The sequence below is a fragment of the Myotis lucifugus genome, unplaced genomic scaffold (genome assembly GCF_000147115.1).
Source record: "Myotis lucifugus unplaced genomic scaffold, Myoluc2.0 scaffold_19, whole genome shotgun sequence".
Classification (NCBI taxonomy): domain Eukaryota; kingdom Metazoa; phylum Chordata; class Mammalia; order Chiroptera; family Vespertilionidae; genus Myotis; species Myotis lucifugus.
This window is the reverse complement of record NW_005871067.1, coordinates 2,589,961-2,606,417: the sequence shown is the minus strand read 5'-3', so window position 1 is coordinate 2,606,417 and position 16,457 is coordinate 2,589,961. Positions and strand designations below refer to the sequence as shown.

Genomic DNA, 16,457 nt, shown 5'->3' with positions numbered 1-16,457 from the left:
ACCGGTTGAGTGGTTGAACGGTAGCTTATACTTTTATATATATCGATAAGGATATCACAAAACATCTCACATTCAAAAGTGCTTCACATACCATGGCATCTACTGAGGGATTTTATCATTGAGAGAGGCCAAATGACTTGTTCAAATAACAGCTGGGGTAGAAACTGACTTCTCCATAAGTACCATTTTCTCAGAAACTGGAGGATATATATTACTTGGTGCTTACAATGCCAGGCATTGTTATATTGCTATGCATATATTAACTCCTTTTAATTTGCACAACAACCTATAAAGCAAATACTGTGATTGTTCTCATGTTCAGATAAGGAAATCAAGGCACAGAGGGCTAATAAGTGGCAGAGCCAGAATATGAACCTGGGCAATCTGGCTCCAGTGTCTTTAAAGCATTAATTTTCCCACTTATTTGGAGGCTGCACAAATACAGGGGAGAGCAAAAGTAGGTTTACAGTTGTGAATACGTGAAACAGTTTATTCTTAAATTATTATTTATTATCCTATATAATAAAAGGCTAATATGTAAATTGATCAAATGGCAGAAAGACTGGTCACTATGATGTGCACTGACCATCAGGGGCAGATGCTCAATGCAGGAGCTGCCCCCTGGTGGTCAGTGCACTCCTACAGGGGGAGTGCTGCTCAGCCAGAAGCTGGGCTCACAGCTGGCGAGCACAGCGGCAGTGGCAGGAGCCTCTCCCACCTCCATGGCAGTCGGACATCCCCCGAGGGCTCCTGGACTGCAAGAGGGCATGAGCTGAGCTGAGGGACCCCCCTGAGTGCACAAATTTCATGCACCAGGCCTCTAGTTTATTTATATTACACACTAGAGGCCCGGTGCATGAATCTGTGCAGCGGTGGGATCCCTTGGCCTGGCCTGCGGGGATCGGGTTGAAACCGGCTCTCTGACATCCCCTGAAGGGTCCAGGATTGCGAGAGGGCGCAGGCGAGGCAGAGGGACCTCACCGGTGCACTATCAGGGCCAGAGAAGAACGTGGGAGGTTGGCCAGCTGGGGAGGGGCCGGGGGAGGGCTCCAGGGCGTGTCCAGCACATCTCACTCAGTCCCGATCGGCCGGACCCAAACAACAAGCTAACCTACCAGTCAGAGCGTCTACTTCCTGGTGGTCAGTGCACATCATAGCGACTGGTAGATCGGTCGACTATCTGCCCCCCAGTGGTCAGTGCATGTCATAGCGAGCGGTTGAGCAGTCTTAGTATACCATTAGCATATTACGCTTTGATTGGTTGAATGGCCTACTGGACACTTAGCATATTAGGCTTTTATTATATAAGATTATTTATTAATTATTGTATTTTTTATTTGTATTACAACTGTAAACCTACTTTTGCCCACCCCTGTATGCTACTGCACCTACTAGATTGTTCTCTACTGGAAAACAGGACTTCTTCCTCATTACTTTTCTATTCTAACAGCAGCTAACATAATATGGGCTCCATATACATTTTCAGGATATAGACATTTTTTGCATGTCTCAAACCACTGATTTCTATTCTTCCATTGGAATCTGCATCTCCATCAATTAATTAACTGACAATACATTAATTATGGATCTGAAATTCTGTTGATAAAACTGCTAAAGAAACTAGTAGGCTTCCGAGTGGATCTTCCCTGGATCCTGCATCTCATTTCAGAGCTGGTACCTGATACACATCATGTGACCTGTCAGCTTGCCCAACACCATACCCAACTTTAAATTTTGCTTTTGATTTAGTGAAAGCAATTCACTGTTAACAGTATTCAGTAAGGGTAATTGAATTCACCAATAACTTGGCTGTTGATGAGCTCACTGGAGAGACCAATGTTTCTTAAGTTCCATCAGCTGACCATTTGTACCTAGTCACATGGGCCGTTTATAAATATGGCTTGCTTGGAGATTCTCATGCATCCTTAATATATTATGCAAATATCTATCAGCATAGATTGATAAAAAATTTTAGTCACCTTTTGATCTTTTCATACTCAAACACATTTGAGTTTTCTCTTTCACTTCAACTAAAGCCACTGTTATATTCCCTTGCATATCACAGTCAACACCTTTCTTCTTTTTGACATTTCCTTTTGATATTTGTATCAATTTACTTTTATCATAATTCACTCTTTTTTGTGACTGTATTATCCAAATAACTTATGTGCTATAGTTTAGAATAACCTCTAAAATTACTGTACTGACAACTGATGGAAATTACTTTTTTATTTAATGACTGAACAAATAAGACATTCATGAAAAGTAATATATATGCATTGTCACTCAATCACTAGTTTTTAGACTCAGTTTATAGGCATTATAAGAATTTGTAAATTCCACTTTGAAATGTGCCTTGACAGATTGGAAACATAGATGGTAAGAGATTTTCTCAAGTTTATAGAAATAAGATTAATATCAAAGGAAAATAACTATTTAAAATTAATACTTAAAATAGCTAATACTGTACCATGTAAAATTGGTATTTCTAAAGAGAAGAGTAGTTGCTTTAAAATAAATGGTGCCATACATTTTAATGTGTGCCAGCAGACTCTGGAATCCTGAATTTATTACTCAACATCTCCACTTATAAAATAAAGATATTAATACCCTTATTATTATAAGAAAAGCTTTTTAAAAAGCCCTCCTTAAGCTTTATTGTGATAATTACATACAAATATATGTTAAATGCTGAGGACAAGTTTCATCAAACGTATTTATGGCAACCATACTTTGAGATCCTTAATGGAAATCAAAGACCTCCCTTATACCTCCTTGTCCTGTCCCTCCTGAATGCATCATTCTCTATCATAACATCCTATTTGATTTTCTATATAGCAGTTATCACCATCTGAAGTTTTCTTTTCCTGTATTTGTTTATATGTTTACTATCTGTCTCTCCCACTAAATTACAAGGTCTAAGAGACTAGAGAGTGTTACTGACTTATTCATCACTTATTCCCAGGACATGGTACACTTCTTATAAGAAATTGTTGACCAATTGACTAACTGACTGGCTGAATGAATGAATGCATTCCAGTTCAAGCACAAGCAGGGACTGAGATGAAAGAGAGAAGAACCATTTTTAATTCTATACTTTGATTTCTAGGACTATGAAACTAGACTAATTAATATCTACCCTTCAATAAAGTATCGCTATTCTAGCAAAATTTTTAGAAAAATGTAAATAATATCCATGAAAGCATAGAGATAATTCAGTGTAGCCTGTCACATTATCATGATGATTCCTGACAATGGCCCTAGCTAGTTTGGCTCAGTGGATAGAGTGTTGGCCTGTGGACTGAAGGGTCCCGGGTTTGATTCCGGTCAAGGGCACAGGCCCAGGTTGTGGGCTCGATCCCCGATTAGTGATTTTTTTTCTCATCATTGATATTTCTATTCTCTTTCCTTTATCCTTCCTCTCTGAATTCAATTAAAAAAATTTTAAAAAAGATTCATGAGAATGTATGTAAGCCCTTACCACTGGCCTACCTTACAACCAATCTCTAATTAATGAGAGCTATTGCTGTTATAACTTTGAGTTTTCTGTATTTGTTTTGTTTTTATAATCTGAATCTCACTGGCATATTATATTTTTTATTGAAAGAGAAAATAAAATTAAATATTCTCCTTATTACATCCATTTTAAAGGATAAGAAACTAGCACCTAGTTGTTATGAATAATGAATAAATACTACATTTAAAAAGAGCTATTAATGGGAATTAATAACAAAAAATGAAGGTACTATTGAATCAAGTTTTCAAGTTACATTTCTTTTTTTTTTTTCAGAATTAGGCATAGATGGCAGATGTGAAGGAAATGTATCATTTTTTATAGCTTAATATGTGTAGATTCTGACATAAAATATATACAAGAAAAAAGTTTTAGTTGCCACTGACCAAGAGTGTCTGAAAGATGTCAGTACTGTGGTGAGAAGGTGCCACATGTTGCTCATTGTTTTACATGGCCATATTGCTAATATATGGTTAACTGAGTTAAGTGTAAATAATAATGTTTGTGTTACCAATGGGAAAAAAAATGACATTGCTTTTGACAGACTGACACTAAGCATAACAGCAGCAGCTCACTGATGTTCACACACACTGCTATTATTCTCTGTCACCTTGATGACTTGGTTCTTCAGAATACACCAGATGGCTACTAATTTCATTGTGTTCAAATATCAGGTTTATCACCTGAGAATTTGGGGGTCCTTTATGAGATGCTATGGTTGGCTCTATATCCCATAAATTACTAAAGCTACTCAAGACAAAGCATACTTCTGAAGCCATGTTAGTTTTTCCTCAGGTCTTTTCTTCCCTATTGAGGACTCATGAGGACGTCTGGAAGGTTCTGAACACTTATGACATTTTCAAATGGTCCCATTAAATCCCTACTGGGTTTAGTTCTAAATATATGGAATATAATTTTATTCCAATTGTAATACATTAAGAATATGTTTATGTCTTTTAGCCTGGGGATGTGAATTCTAACAGTTTATTACCCATAAAGTAAAATACGGTTGTCTTTACTTTGCCTAATAATTACCTCTTTCATGCTTCATGGGACATCAGACCTCTATAAATGGCACAGGCATCTCTCTATTCCCAACTTTTATACTCCTCACTCACTGTGTAATGCATGTCAAAACTTCATTACATAGCCCCCAATGAAATGCTAAGCTCCTCAGGGACAGGGACTTTAATCTAGATCAAATTTTTATATAGTTGACTTCCTCTATTTTTCCCACTTCTAGTACCTGCCCTAGCCCATATACAATGGGAACTTCATAAGTACCTTGTGAATTGAACTAAATTCTAGAATCTGGTTCAGTCTCTATACTATTGACTCTTTGTGATCTTATTGCCTTTCTCTTTTACAAATCCCAAGGCTTGAAGTGTATGCATGGAGAAACTCTTCTCTCTAGGGCTGTTTATAACCCTACTAGAGGTCTGGTGCATGAAATTCATGCACGGGTAGGTTCCCTAGGCCTGGCTGGCGATCAGGGACAACCAGGGCCTTCCTTCGTTCCACGCTGCCCCTGGTGGTCAGCACATGTCATAGCGAGCGATCGAAGTCCCGGTCCCCGGTTGAACTCTCGAGGGGACACTTTGCATTTTAGCCATATATATATATATTAGAGGCCTGGTACACAAAAATTTTTGCCCTCGGCGGGGGGGGGGGTGTCCCTCAGCCTGGCCTATGCCCTCTTGCAGTCTGGGACCCCTCGAAGGATGTCCACCTGCTGGCTTAAGCCCGCTCCCTGGGGGATCGGGCCCAAGCTGCAGCCCAGCAGCCCTCAGGGGATGTCCACTTGCCAGCGGGGAGCAGGCCTAAGCTGCAGTCGGACATCCTTAGTGTTGCTGAGGTGGCAGGAGAGGCTCCCACCACCACTGCTGTACTGGCAGCCGTCAGCCTGGCTTGTGGCTGAGCAGAGCGCCCCCTGTGGGAGTGCACTGACCACCAGGGGGCAGCTTCTGCATTGAGTGTCTGCCCCCTGGTGGTCAGTGTGTGTCATAGTGACCAGTCATTCCCAGTCGTTCTGCTGTTAGGGTCAGTTTGCATACTACCCTTTTATTATATAGGATAGAAGCCTGGTGCATGGGTGGGGGCCGGCTGGTTTGCCCTGTAGGGTGTCCCGGATCAGGGTGGGGGTCCCGCTGGGGTGTCTGGCCAGCCTGGGTGAGGGGCTGATGGGTGTTTGCAGGCTGGTCACACCCCCTTCAGGGTGGGGGTCCCCACTGGGGTGCCTGGACAGCCTGGGTGAGGGGCTGATGGCTGTTTGCAGGCTAGTCAAGCACCCCCCCAGTGGGGACCCTCACCCCATGGAGCCTGGGTGAGGGGCTGACGGCTGTTTTCAGGCTGGCCACACCCCCTTTAGGGTGGGGGGTCCTCACTGGGGTGCCTGGCCAGTCTGGGTGAGGGGCTGAGGGCCGTTTTCAGGCTGGCCAAGCCTCCCTGGCAACGGAAGCTCCCAGCCTCTCCTTTTTTTCTTTTTATTCTGGGATTTATTTACCTTCTATAATTGAAACTTTGTAGCCTTGAGAGGAGCTCAGACCTGGCCAGGGCGGGTGGGAGGGAAGCTTCCTGCTTGCTCCAGCTCCGTGGCCAAGGCTGGCTGAAGGCAGGTATCTGGGGTTTATTTAGCTTCTATAATTGAAACTGTTGCTTTGAGTGGAGCTCAGAGCCCGCCACAGCAAGCAGGAAGCTTGGCTTCCTTCATCATTGGGGCAACCAAGCCTCCTGCTTGCTCCAGCTCCGTGGCTGCCGGCCGCCATCTTGGTTGGGTTAATTTGCATATAGTCGCTCTGATTGGCTGGTGGGTGTGGCTTAAGGCATAGCAAAGGGACGGTCAATTTACATGTTTGTCTTTTATTAGTGTAGACTAGAGGCCCGGTGCACAAAATTCGTGCACGGGAGGGGGGGGTCCCTCAGCCCGGTCTGCACCCTCTCGCAATCCGGGACCACTTGCTCCTAACCACTAGCCTACCTGCCTGCCTGCACACCCCTAACCACCTCTGCCTGCCTGCCTGATGGCCCCTAACCACCTCTGCCTGCCTGATTGCCCCTAACCACCTCTGCCTGCCTGCCTGATGGCCCCTAACCACCTCTGCCTGCCTGCCTGATCGCCCCTAACCGCCTCTGCCTACCTGCCTGATAGCCCCTAACCACCTCTGCCTTGGCCACCACACATGAGACCCAGGCTTTCCTCCTCCAGCCAGCCGCAGGCATCCGGGACCTGGGCTTCCCTCCCTCTGACTAGCCGCAGTCACCCGGGACCACTACCGTGGGCAGCTTCCCTGCCTCTGGGTTAGCTTCCCCCAGGCTGGGCCTGGCTTTATCTGGAAGGACTTCGGACATCCGGAAGACATCTGGTCGGTCCTGTCTAATTAGCATATTACCCTTTTATTAGTATAGATAGATTAGTAAGTTTTTTGGGTGGGCTTTGACTAGCACTCCAAACAATATTCTAACTGAAGCAGTTAAGTTCCAAACTAAGATTATCCTGCTATACTTCGAAAGCAACTTTGGACAGAAGATTTTGGTATTTGTGGCCACAACAATAAATTGCCATGCAAAATATAATTTTAATTCTAACTAAAATTAATCTCAAACACATCTAGCATATATATAAGTACACTGTGAACATTTGTAATAATTTCTCTTTTTTGTTTTGAACAAAATGACCACTTTCTATCTGTATAAAATGTAAAAAATAAAAGTTTAACTAGAACCAATTACTGAATAACTGAAAAGTTTTTACAAAAAAATGACATTGGACTGTATGTTAAAGGTGTATTGACAGATGGATAAATACCTAAATAAAATATCTGAAAGTGGCTATTATTAAATAGTTGATAACCTGGAAAATTTTTGTTTTTCAGAATACTTAAAAGCTTAACTCTATATCCATTCCTATTATAGTTCACTGCCAATTTGAAGAAAATAAATGGTTCTAGTCTTGGATTTTACAATCAGCTTTCAGAGCCAGTACATAGTTGGTGCTTAAAACAGCTCTGAAGCAGATTATTGTGTAATTATAATAAATGCCAAAATAATATAATTAATCTTAACCACTTCATCAAATTAAAGTGTCTTATAACAAAAAAGACAAGGCAACATATATAAGCACATACAGGATTTCATAACTAAGTATATTTCTCAAAAATTCTAAAGGAGCAAATATCAAACTTATAAAAAGAAATTCAACATCTTTGGACACAATGGAACACTTGTGAAAAATACATGCTATGTGCACTTATATTAACAACGGTTTTCATTTAGTTGTCTTTAATCAATAGGTCACTAAAACTTAAAATGAGTTTACCACTTGCAAATTATAAAGCCAATTTTAAAGCTAATCATTACAGTTGTTTTCTCTGTAGATTCTGCAGTTTCAGGGACCATGACTTTATTTCTCATGTCACCAAGCCTTTATGCTGCCTCCCTGAAGAAAGCTGCTCAATGAAGGCTCGGGCCTGACAGACTGGCATGTGGCTCAAAGAAAATACCTTAAAGTAATCAAAAATAACAGTGACAAGAAATAAGTGCTCTCTGTTACCAAATCAGTCATCCCACAGAATGGAACTTCTTTCTCAAATATTTTCCTAGACTAGAGGCAATACATGAGCTTCTGAAATGAATACACATGCTCTGCCAATGAAGTGTGACTTCCTTTGTAAAAAATCATTTAGGTAAAATGTGACAATATAGGCATATGAGAGGAGGGCATTTATTTTTACTTTTAAAGTGATCCAGAAAAAATATTTCAAGTAATTTCTCTTATCCCTAAGTTACCTTCTAAAATTGACTATATGTGATAAGGAGAGACCTTATTAATATTTTTTAATTTTCTTTATTCCAACAGGACAGGATAATTCCCCTGCAAATATCAGAAATCACTCTCAGAAGCACATATACCAGATTAAAAATCATATATATTTTTATGAAAGACTTTTTGAGCCAACAATACTAACCTTAAGGTTGGATAAGCAGTCGTTGAGGAAAATGTGCCACCTGTTCAGGAACAGCTGCTTCTGACTGACACAGAGCAGACAGGTGACCAGGGGGTACAAGGCCTGAGGAAAAAGAAGACAACATCACCCAGAGGATTATAATCCCAACCAACCAGGTAACACAAGTTCTCTGGAACCTCCTTATGTGGCCTGTATGGGCCAGAATAAATAGGGTCCTTATAACGCAGAGGTGGATATTTCACAAAGGCTTTCTGATGACAATGGGGATGAATAATCTAGAGTTATATATTGTGTACAAGTTTCATGTACAATAAGTAAAATCTGATTCATTGATTTCATCTTCACTTCTGAATTTTAAACACAAAGTCATTTCTTGGTGAGAGCATATTTTTTCCATTGAGTTTTAGAGACAGTGGAAGGGAGGTAGAAGAGAGAGAGAGAGAGAGAGAGAGAGAGAGAGAGAGAGAGATTGGTTGTTTCCCACATGCACCCAAACCAGCAACCTGCAACCCAAATATGTGCCCTAGACCAGAATTGAACTCGGGACCCCTCAGTCCGTGGGCCGACATTCTAACACAGAGAAAATCGGGGTAGGGACAAACTCTCTTTTTTAAAATCACTTTTAATCCTAAGAAGGAAAGGAGGAAGGGACACTAATTTTGAAAATTTTACTGGCTTTTTTGCTTGTAAAGCATCTACTAGTTTGTCCCTGACTTAGAGATAGGTGTATATATTTTCTTTTGCATGTTACCTTTCTGTAATTAAACAAGATTCCTAAAAGAAATGTTATTGCATTGGTAAACTCCACCAAGACAAATTTAACCACAGAAGGAATTTCTTATGACTGAATAAACAGAGGTGCTACTGTGCTTTTCCAGCCTAAATGGGCCAGTTGCCTGCAGCAGCTGAAGAAGACAGAAAAGCTAATGGGCAACCACCCAAGAAATATACATGCAGACCTGACACCACTTTGCTGAACCAGAGGCAAGATATCTTTATGGCTCCCCCCCTCCACCCAATTTAAGGCTAGTGAAGATTTAAAAATAATATTACTGGCTTGTCCATTAATTTGAATTAGCAAAAAAGCAATTGCCACAATGAGATTCAGTGCTTAACAATTCATTAACTTATTTTTAATTTACTTTATTTTATTTTTTGTTATTAAAATAATCACAGTTTTTTTTTCATTCCAACAATTTACTAAAAGTATGTGCACACATATGCATGTTTATGCACATGGCTTAAATATAAAATCATTGTGGGATGTGAATTGGTGGGGGAATAATACTAGGTTTCAATTTAAGATTTAACAAACTCAGAAGTAGTTGATTTTATATTGTAATTCTAGGTTCAATTAAGTTTCTGCTACCTCAATATTTCTTTTTAAAAAATATTTAAATCATTTTTTGTTTTTCAATTACAGTTGTCATATATTATATTAGTTTCAAGTGTATACCCAGTGATTAGACATTATATAACTTTCTAAGTAATCAACCTGATAAATCTCATACCCATCTGATATCATACATAATTATTAGAATACTAGAGGCCCAGTGCACAAAATTCGTGCATGGGACGGGGGGTTCTTCAGCCTGGCCTGCACCCTCTCCAATCCGGGACCCCTCGGGGGATGTCCAACTGCCTCTCGCAATCCGGGACTACTGGCTTCTAACTGCCTGCCTGTCTGATCTCCTCTAACCCCTCTGCCTGCCTGGCTGATTGCCCCTAACTGCTCCCCTACCAGCCTGATTGCCCTAAACTGCTCCCCTGCTGGCCTGATCACCCCAAACCGCCTCTGCCTCACCCCACACCCAGGACCCAGGATTCCCTCCTTCAGCCGGTCTCAGGCACCCAGGACCCGGGCCGCTTCGCTCGGGCAGGCTGCAGCTGCAGGGGACTGTGGGCAGGCAGCTTCTCCTGGGATGCAGCCGCAGGTGCCCAGGACAGCGGGGCGGGCAGCTTGTCCCTCTCCTAGGCCGCAGGCACAGGCGTTGGTGTCCATGACCATGGGGAGGGCAGCTTGTCCCTCTTCTGGGCTGCAGGTGCAGGCACAGCCACTGGCGCCCGGGACCGTGGGGCAGGCGGCTTGTCCCTCTCCCAGGCCGCAGCCTGGCTGGTCCCCATTCCTCTCTCCCCAGTGTTGAGTGTCTGAGCTGTGACAGTGTGAGGGCGTGATGACCATTTGCATATTAGCTCTTTATTATATAGGATTATTGACTATACTAGAGGCCTGCTGAACAAAATTCAGGCATGGGGGAGGCGGTGGGGGCATCCATCAGCCTGGCCTGCACCCTCTCCAACCCGGGACCCCTCGGGGGATGTTCAACTGCTGGTCTAGTTCTGATCCTGCAGGGACAGTCCTCTCGAAATCTGGGACTACTGGCTCCTAACCGCTCACCTGCCTGACAGATTGCCCCTAACTGCCTCTGCCTGCTGGCCTGATTGCCCCTAACTACCTCTGCCTTGGTCCCCGCCACCATGGCTTTGTCTGGAAGGACGTCCGGAAGATGTCTGGTCTAATTAGCATATTACCTTTTTATGAGTATAGATTCCCTATGCTGTACTTTGCATCCTCATGACTCTTCTGTAACTACCAATTTGTACTTCTTAATCCCTTCACCTTTTCACCCATGCCCCCAACACCCTTCTCATCCAGCAACCATTGAAATGTTCTCTATCACCATGAGTCTGTTTCTGTTCTGTAAATTTACTGTTTTTTAGATTCATTTGTTGATAGATATGTATTTATTTTTCTAAGTAATTTAAAAAATATTTATTGTTGAGGGTATTACAGATATCCCCTCTTTCCACCCCATTGCCCCCTCCACCCAGTTTTTGCCCCACCCCAGGCCTTCACCACCCTACTGTCTGTGTCCATAGGTAAGATCTTTGGTTAATCTCTTCCCATCTTCCCCTCCTCCCTTTCTTCTGAGATTCATCAGTCTGTTCCATGCTTCCATGCCTTTGATTCTGTTTTATTCACCAGTTTATTTTGTTCATTAGATTTCCTGTTCATTTATCTTGATTTTTAGATTCTATTGCGGATAGATATGTATTTGTTGCCATTTTATTGTTCATATTTTTTATCTCTTCTTCTTCCTCTTAAATAATACCCTCCAACATTTCATATAATACTGTTTTGGTGGTGATGAACTCCTTTAGCTTTTTCTTGTTTGTGCAGCTCCTTATCTGACCCTCAATTCTAAATGAGAGCTTTGCTGGATAGAGTAATCTCGGTTGTAGGTCCTATTATTCATCACTTTGAATATTTCTTGCCACTCCATTCTGGCCTGCAAAATTTATTTTGAGAAATCAGCAGACAATCGTATGGTCACTCCCTTGTAGATAACTAACTGCTTTTCTCCTGCTGCTTTTAAGATTCTCTCTTTGTCTTTAACCCTTACCATTTTAATTATGATGTATCTTGGTGTGAGCCACTTTGGGTTCCTCTGTGCTTTCTGGACTTGTAAGTCTATTTCTTTTCACCAAGTAAGGCAAGTTTTCTGTCATTATTTCTTCAGGTTTATTTTCAATATCTTCCTCTCTCTTTTTCTTCTGGTACCGCCATAATGCAAAAGTTGATATGCTTGAAGTCCCAGAGGCTCCTTACACTATCTTCATATTTTTGGATTCTTTTTTCTCTTCTGATTGGGTATTTTTTGCTTACTCATATTCCAAATTGTTGATTTAATTCTCAGAATCTTCTACTCTACTGTTAAATCCATGTAAATTGTTGTTTATTTCAGTTAGTGTATGCTTAATTTCTGACTGGTCTTTTCTCATGTCTTTGACATTCTCACTAAGATCCTTGAAAGTCTCATGAAGATCCTTGAGTAACCTTATAACCATGATTTTAAACTTGGTATCCAGTAGTTTGCTTGCTTCCATTTCTTTCATTTGGGACGTTTCTTTGACTATGCATTTTGGCTGCTTCCATGTGTTTGTTCCTATTTACTAGGCAGAGCTGCTCTGTCTCCTGAAATTGGTAGAGTGATCTTGTGTAGTAGGTGCTTTCGGGCCCAGTAGCTCAGCCTTCGCAGTCACCTGAACTGGGCACTCAAAGTGTGCTCCTGTGTGGGCTGTGTGCACAGTCTTATAGTTGACCTTTGATTGCTGTTGGCATCTCTGGGAAGAGCTGACCTCTGGACTAATTGGCTGTGAGGACCAGCTACAACTATAGTGAGAGAACTGCTATGCAGGGAGATGAGGCCCAGCTATGAAGCAAGGTAGGCTGGTGCTAGCAGTGGTTCTCAACCTTGGCTGCAAATTAGAATCATCTGGGAATCTTTTTGAAATCCTGATTTCTGGGCCTCATCCTCTGGAAATTCTGTTTCTTTGTTAATAATGTTGTGGCCTCACCCCATAACAAAGAAACAGAATTTCCGGAGGATGAGGCCCAGAAATCCAGATTTTAAAAAGATTCCCAGGTGATTCTAATGTGCAGTCAAGGTTGAGAACCACTGTGCTAGAGTCAGGTCTCTATTGGGCCTTTTATTGATAGGTTTGGGGCACGCTGTCACCAGCTGCAGCTTGTTTAAGAGATTTTAGCAAAGTCTGAACCCTGATCCAGGACAGGCCATTCATATGAAAAAGCTGCTGCAAACAGCTTGGGTGGGGCTGCAAATTTGATGATGTGGGGGTCTCAGGAATCCACAGGTTGGAAAAAATAATGTGGGCCACATTAATTGAGTCTCAGATATGGCTGCCAGTCAGCCCTGTGACAGAGTTGGTCCCAGCACAGGAACAATGACCCTTGCGAGCACTCTAGACTGGAAGAAAGCCTCCCCTGAGTCCCTACCCTGATGCCAGGCAATAAATCCTGTTCCTCCTATGTGTCTGGGTCCCCCAAAGCCACCTGGTGCTGGAGCTCCAAAGAAGCAGGACCATGTAAGTTTGTATGTGGGTCCTTTAAAAAGAACACCTGGGTCTGTGTCACTCACCCAAAATTCCTGCTGTTTTTTACAGCTCAAAGTTATGGGGACTTCTCTTTCCAGCTCTGGAACCCTGGGCTGGGGGTCTGGTGTGGGTGTTGGGACCCCTTGCTCCTCATGGGCAGCCTCTGCAGTGATGATCTCCCTCCCGATTAAAAAAACAGCACACGTGGGGATTGGACCAGTCCCTTCTGAGCCTCCACCTCTCCTCTCAGTCTCAATGTGCTTTTTTCTTTAATTCTCTAGTTGTAAAACTTCAATTCAGCCAGCTTTCAGGCAGTTCTGAATGATGGTTATTCTATATTTTAGTTGTAATTTTGATGTGGTTGTGAGAGGATGCAAGTACAAGTGTTTACCTACACCACCATCTTGGTTCTCTTTAGATATGTATTTATTGCCATGTTTTTCTTTTTCTTCTTAAAGAAGACCCTTTAACATTTCATGTAATACTGATTTGGGGGTGATGAAATATTTCAGCTTTCTCTTGTTTGGGAAGCTTTTTATCTGACCTTTGATTCTAAATGATAGCTTTGAGGTAACTCCATACTACTTTCCACAGTGGCTGCACCAGTATGAATTCCCACCAACAGTGCAAGAGAATTCTCTTTTGTCCTCATCCTAGCCAGCATCAACACTTGCTGTTTGTGGATTTATTGATGATAGGCATTCTGGCAGGTATGAGGTGAAATCTCATTGTGGTTTTAATTTGCATTTCTCTAATGATTAATGAAGTTGAAGTTTTTTTCATATGTCTATTGACCATCTGTATGTCCTCTTTGGAGAAGTGTCTATTCAGGCCCATTTTTTAATTGGATTTGGGGGGTTTTTTTGGTGTTTAATTTTATAAATTATTTATAAATTTTGGATATTAACCCCTTATCACATGTATTATTGGAGGATATGTTCTCCCATTCAGTGGGTTGTCTTTTCATTTTGTTGATAATTTTGTTGATAAAAAGTTGTGCAAAAACTTTTTAGTTTGATGTAGTCCCATTTGCTTATTTTTTCCTTTCATTTTCCTTTCCCAAGGAGATATATCAGCAATAATATTGCTATGAGAAATGTCCTAGATTTTACTGCCTGTTTTCTTCTAGGATTTTTATTGTTTCAAGACTGACAAGTACCATATAATTTACTTATCCATGGAATCTAATGAATAAAATTAACTAACAAACAAAATAGAAACAGACCCATAGATACAGAGAACAGATTGACAGCTGTCAGAGGGGAGGGGGCAGGTGGCTGGGTGAAAAAGGTAAAGGGATTAAGCAAAAAAGCAACCTCAGAGACAGACAACAGTGTGGTGTAGGGCAGGAGCATAGACTGAGATATGCATATAAAATTTATTTACACAGCCCGACTGGCATGGCTAAGTGGTTGAGTGTTGACCTATGAACCAGGAAGTCAGGGTTGGATTCCAGGTCAGGGCACATGCCCAGGTTGTGGGCTCAATTCCCAGTGAGGGGCATGCAGGAGGCAGCCAACCAAATGATTCTCTCTCATCATTATGTTTCTATCTCTCTCTCCCTCTCTCTTCCTCTCTGAAATAAAAAATCTTTTAAAAATATATTTTCACAAATGTAAGTAATTACATTTTAATTCTACCACACACACTAATACCACATATTCCATAATCTATAAAAAAAAACCCACATTTACCTATGCTGCCATTATAACTGAAAGCCTAATTTTCTTCTATAATCTACTAAATTTTAAACTTATTTTTGAACTACTGCTACCATTGAGTGCAACTCTAATTCAGGCCAGAAATCTAAAACAAAAAACAACAAAATCACACAACCAAGCATCAGTCACAATGACCACAGAATGTAGACAAATGAGCAAATTTGCCACCAATAATACCAGCAAAGCAACTCTGAGTACCTGCTTAAGTAATGGTGGCAATGTTCACACTTTGAAGACTAGCATCAACCATCCAGTAACCAGTGACCTAAGCAAGCTGCTCCTTCACCCACACTGTGGCAATTACAGAGGGTAAAACACTGACCAATTCATAAATCAGAGCTTTATTTACCACTGAGAGCAAAAGGTAGGAATTCAAAAGAACTTTCTATGCTGCTCTTAGTGTAAAAGCTTTTCAAGAAATTGTTTTCTCCACCTTCTGAGAACCTTTCTTATGGGGCATTATCTGTGTCCCAACTCTTCCTCCTGCCTGGATACACTTTGGTTCTGAATATGGAACAGGAATTAGCCAGAGAAGACTCTTGAGGATTGAGAAGAGAAACTATGACTGTAAACTTGAGCCTTCATGGAAAAATACCTAAACATTAAAACAAAAATTAGTTAAGGCAATCTCAAAAACAAACAACACAATTCTTAGGACTAGAAGGGTCATCCAAGGTGACATGGCCTAATTCCCTTATTTAATCATGGTCAATATTGAGTGCAGGATCCAAATTTTGAAATGCTACCTTTCTTTGAGGTAGCTTTAGATAATTCTCCTATCAGTGGAATGCTTGTGACTCCTGAATAGATTCCAGCCTAGGAGTCTTAGTCTCTGCAGTTTTGGGTTTTGGATTTTCTCATAGTTACTAACCAAGGAATGCTTCTTTCGAGATGAAAGTTCCAGCGTGGTATCATACAGACTTTCAACAAAGTTTCTAAGGCAGGGGACATTGACTTCATTTTTAACAGCCTGTAACAGAGATGCATGTTAATACTATATTAATTAAATTGTTGGTTATCAAATCCAGTCTGAAGAATTTCTTAGACATGAAAATTTAACAACTCACAGCAGCAACTGGGACAAGAATTTCAACAAAAAGCCCGGCCAGGGCATGCTTGATGTCTTTGTCTTTGACCTCCAGGAAATAATGTGCACATTCCTGGGAAGCAGAAAAAGAGTGAAGGGCAGGAACATAGACTGAGATATGCATATAAAATGTATTTACACAAATTTAAGTAAATACCTCTTAATTCCACCATCCATACTAACATTGCATATTCCATAATGTATAAAAAAATCCATGAATTTAGCATTTATATTAAAATTAACAATGGCCCCAATGACATTTTCCAAGGCTGGTT

The 16,457-nt window shown here is 41.3% G+C and overlaps 1 protein-coding gene across 2 annotated transcripts in view; it reads right to left on the bottom strand.

Moving 5' to 3' along the window:
• The window catches only part of FRY (FRY microtubule binding protein), a 572,796-nt gene that overhangs the window by 254,797 nt on the left and 301,542 nt on the right, over nt 1-16,457 (bottom strand). For both annotated transcript variants that reach the window (XM_023751126.1, XM_006085476.3), the window contains 3 exons: nt 16,163-16,255; nt 15,967-16,065; nt 8,479-8,580 (listed from right to left, as the gene is read on the bottom strand). In XM_023751126.1, coding sequence (XP_023606894.1) covers nt 8,479-8,580; nt 15,967-16,065; nt 16,163-16,255 — 294 coding nt within the window. The remainder of the gene's footprint in view (nt 1-8,478; nt 8,581-15,966; nt 16,066-16,162; nt 16,256-16,457) is intronic.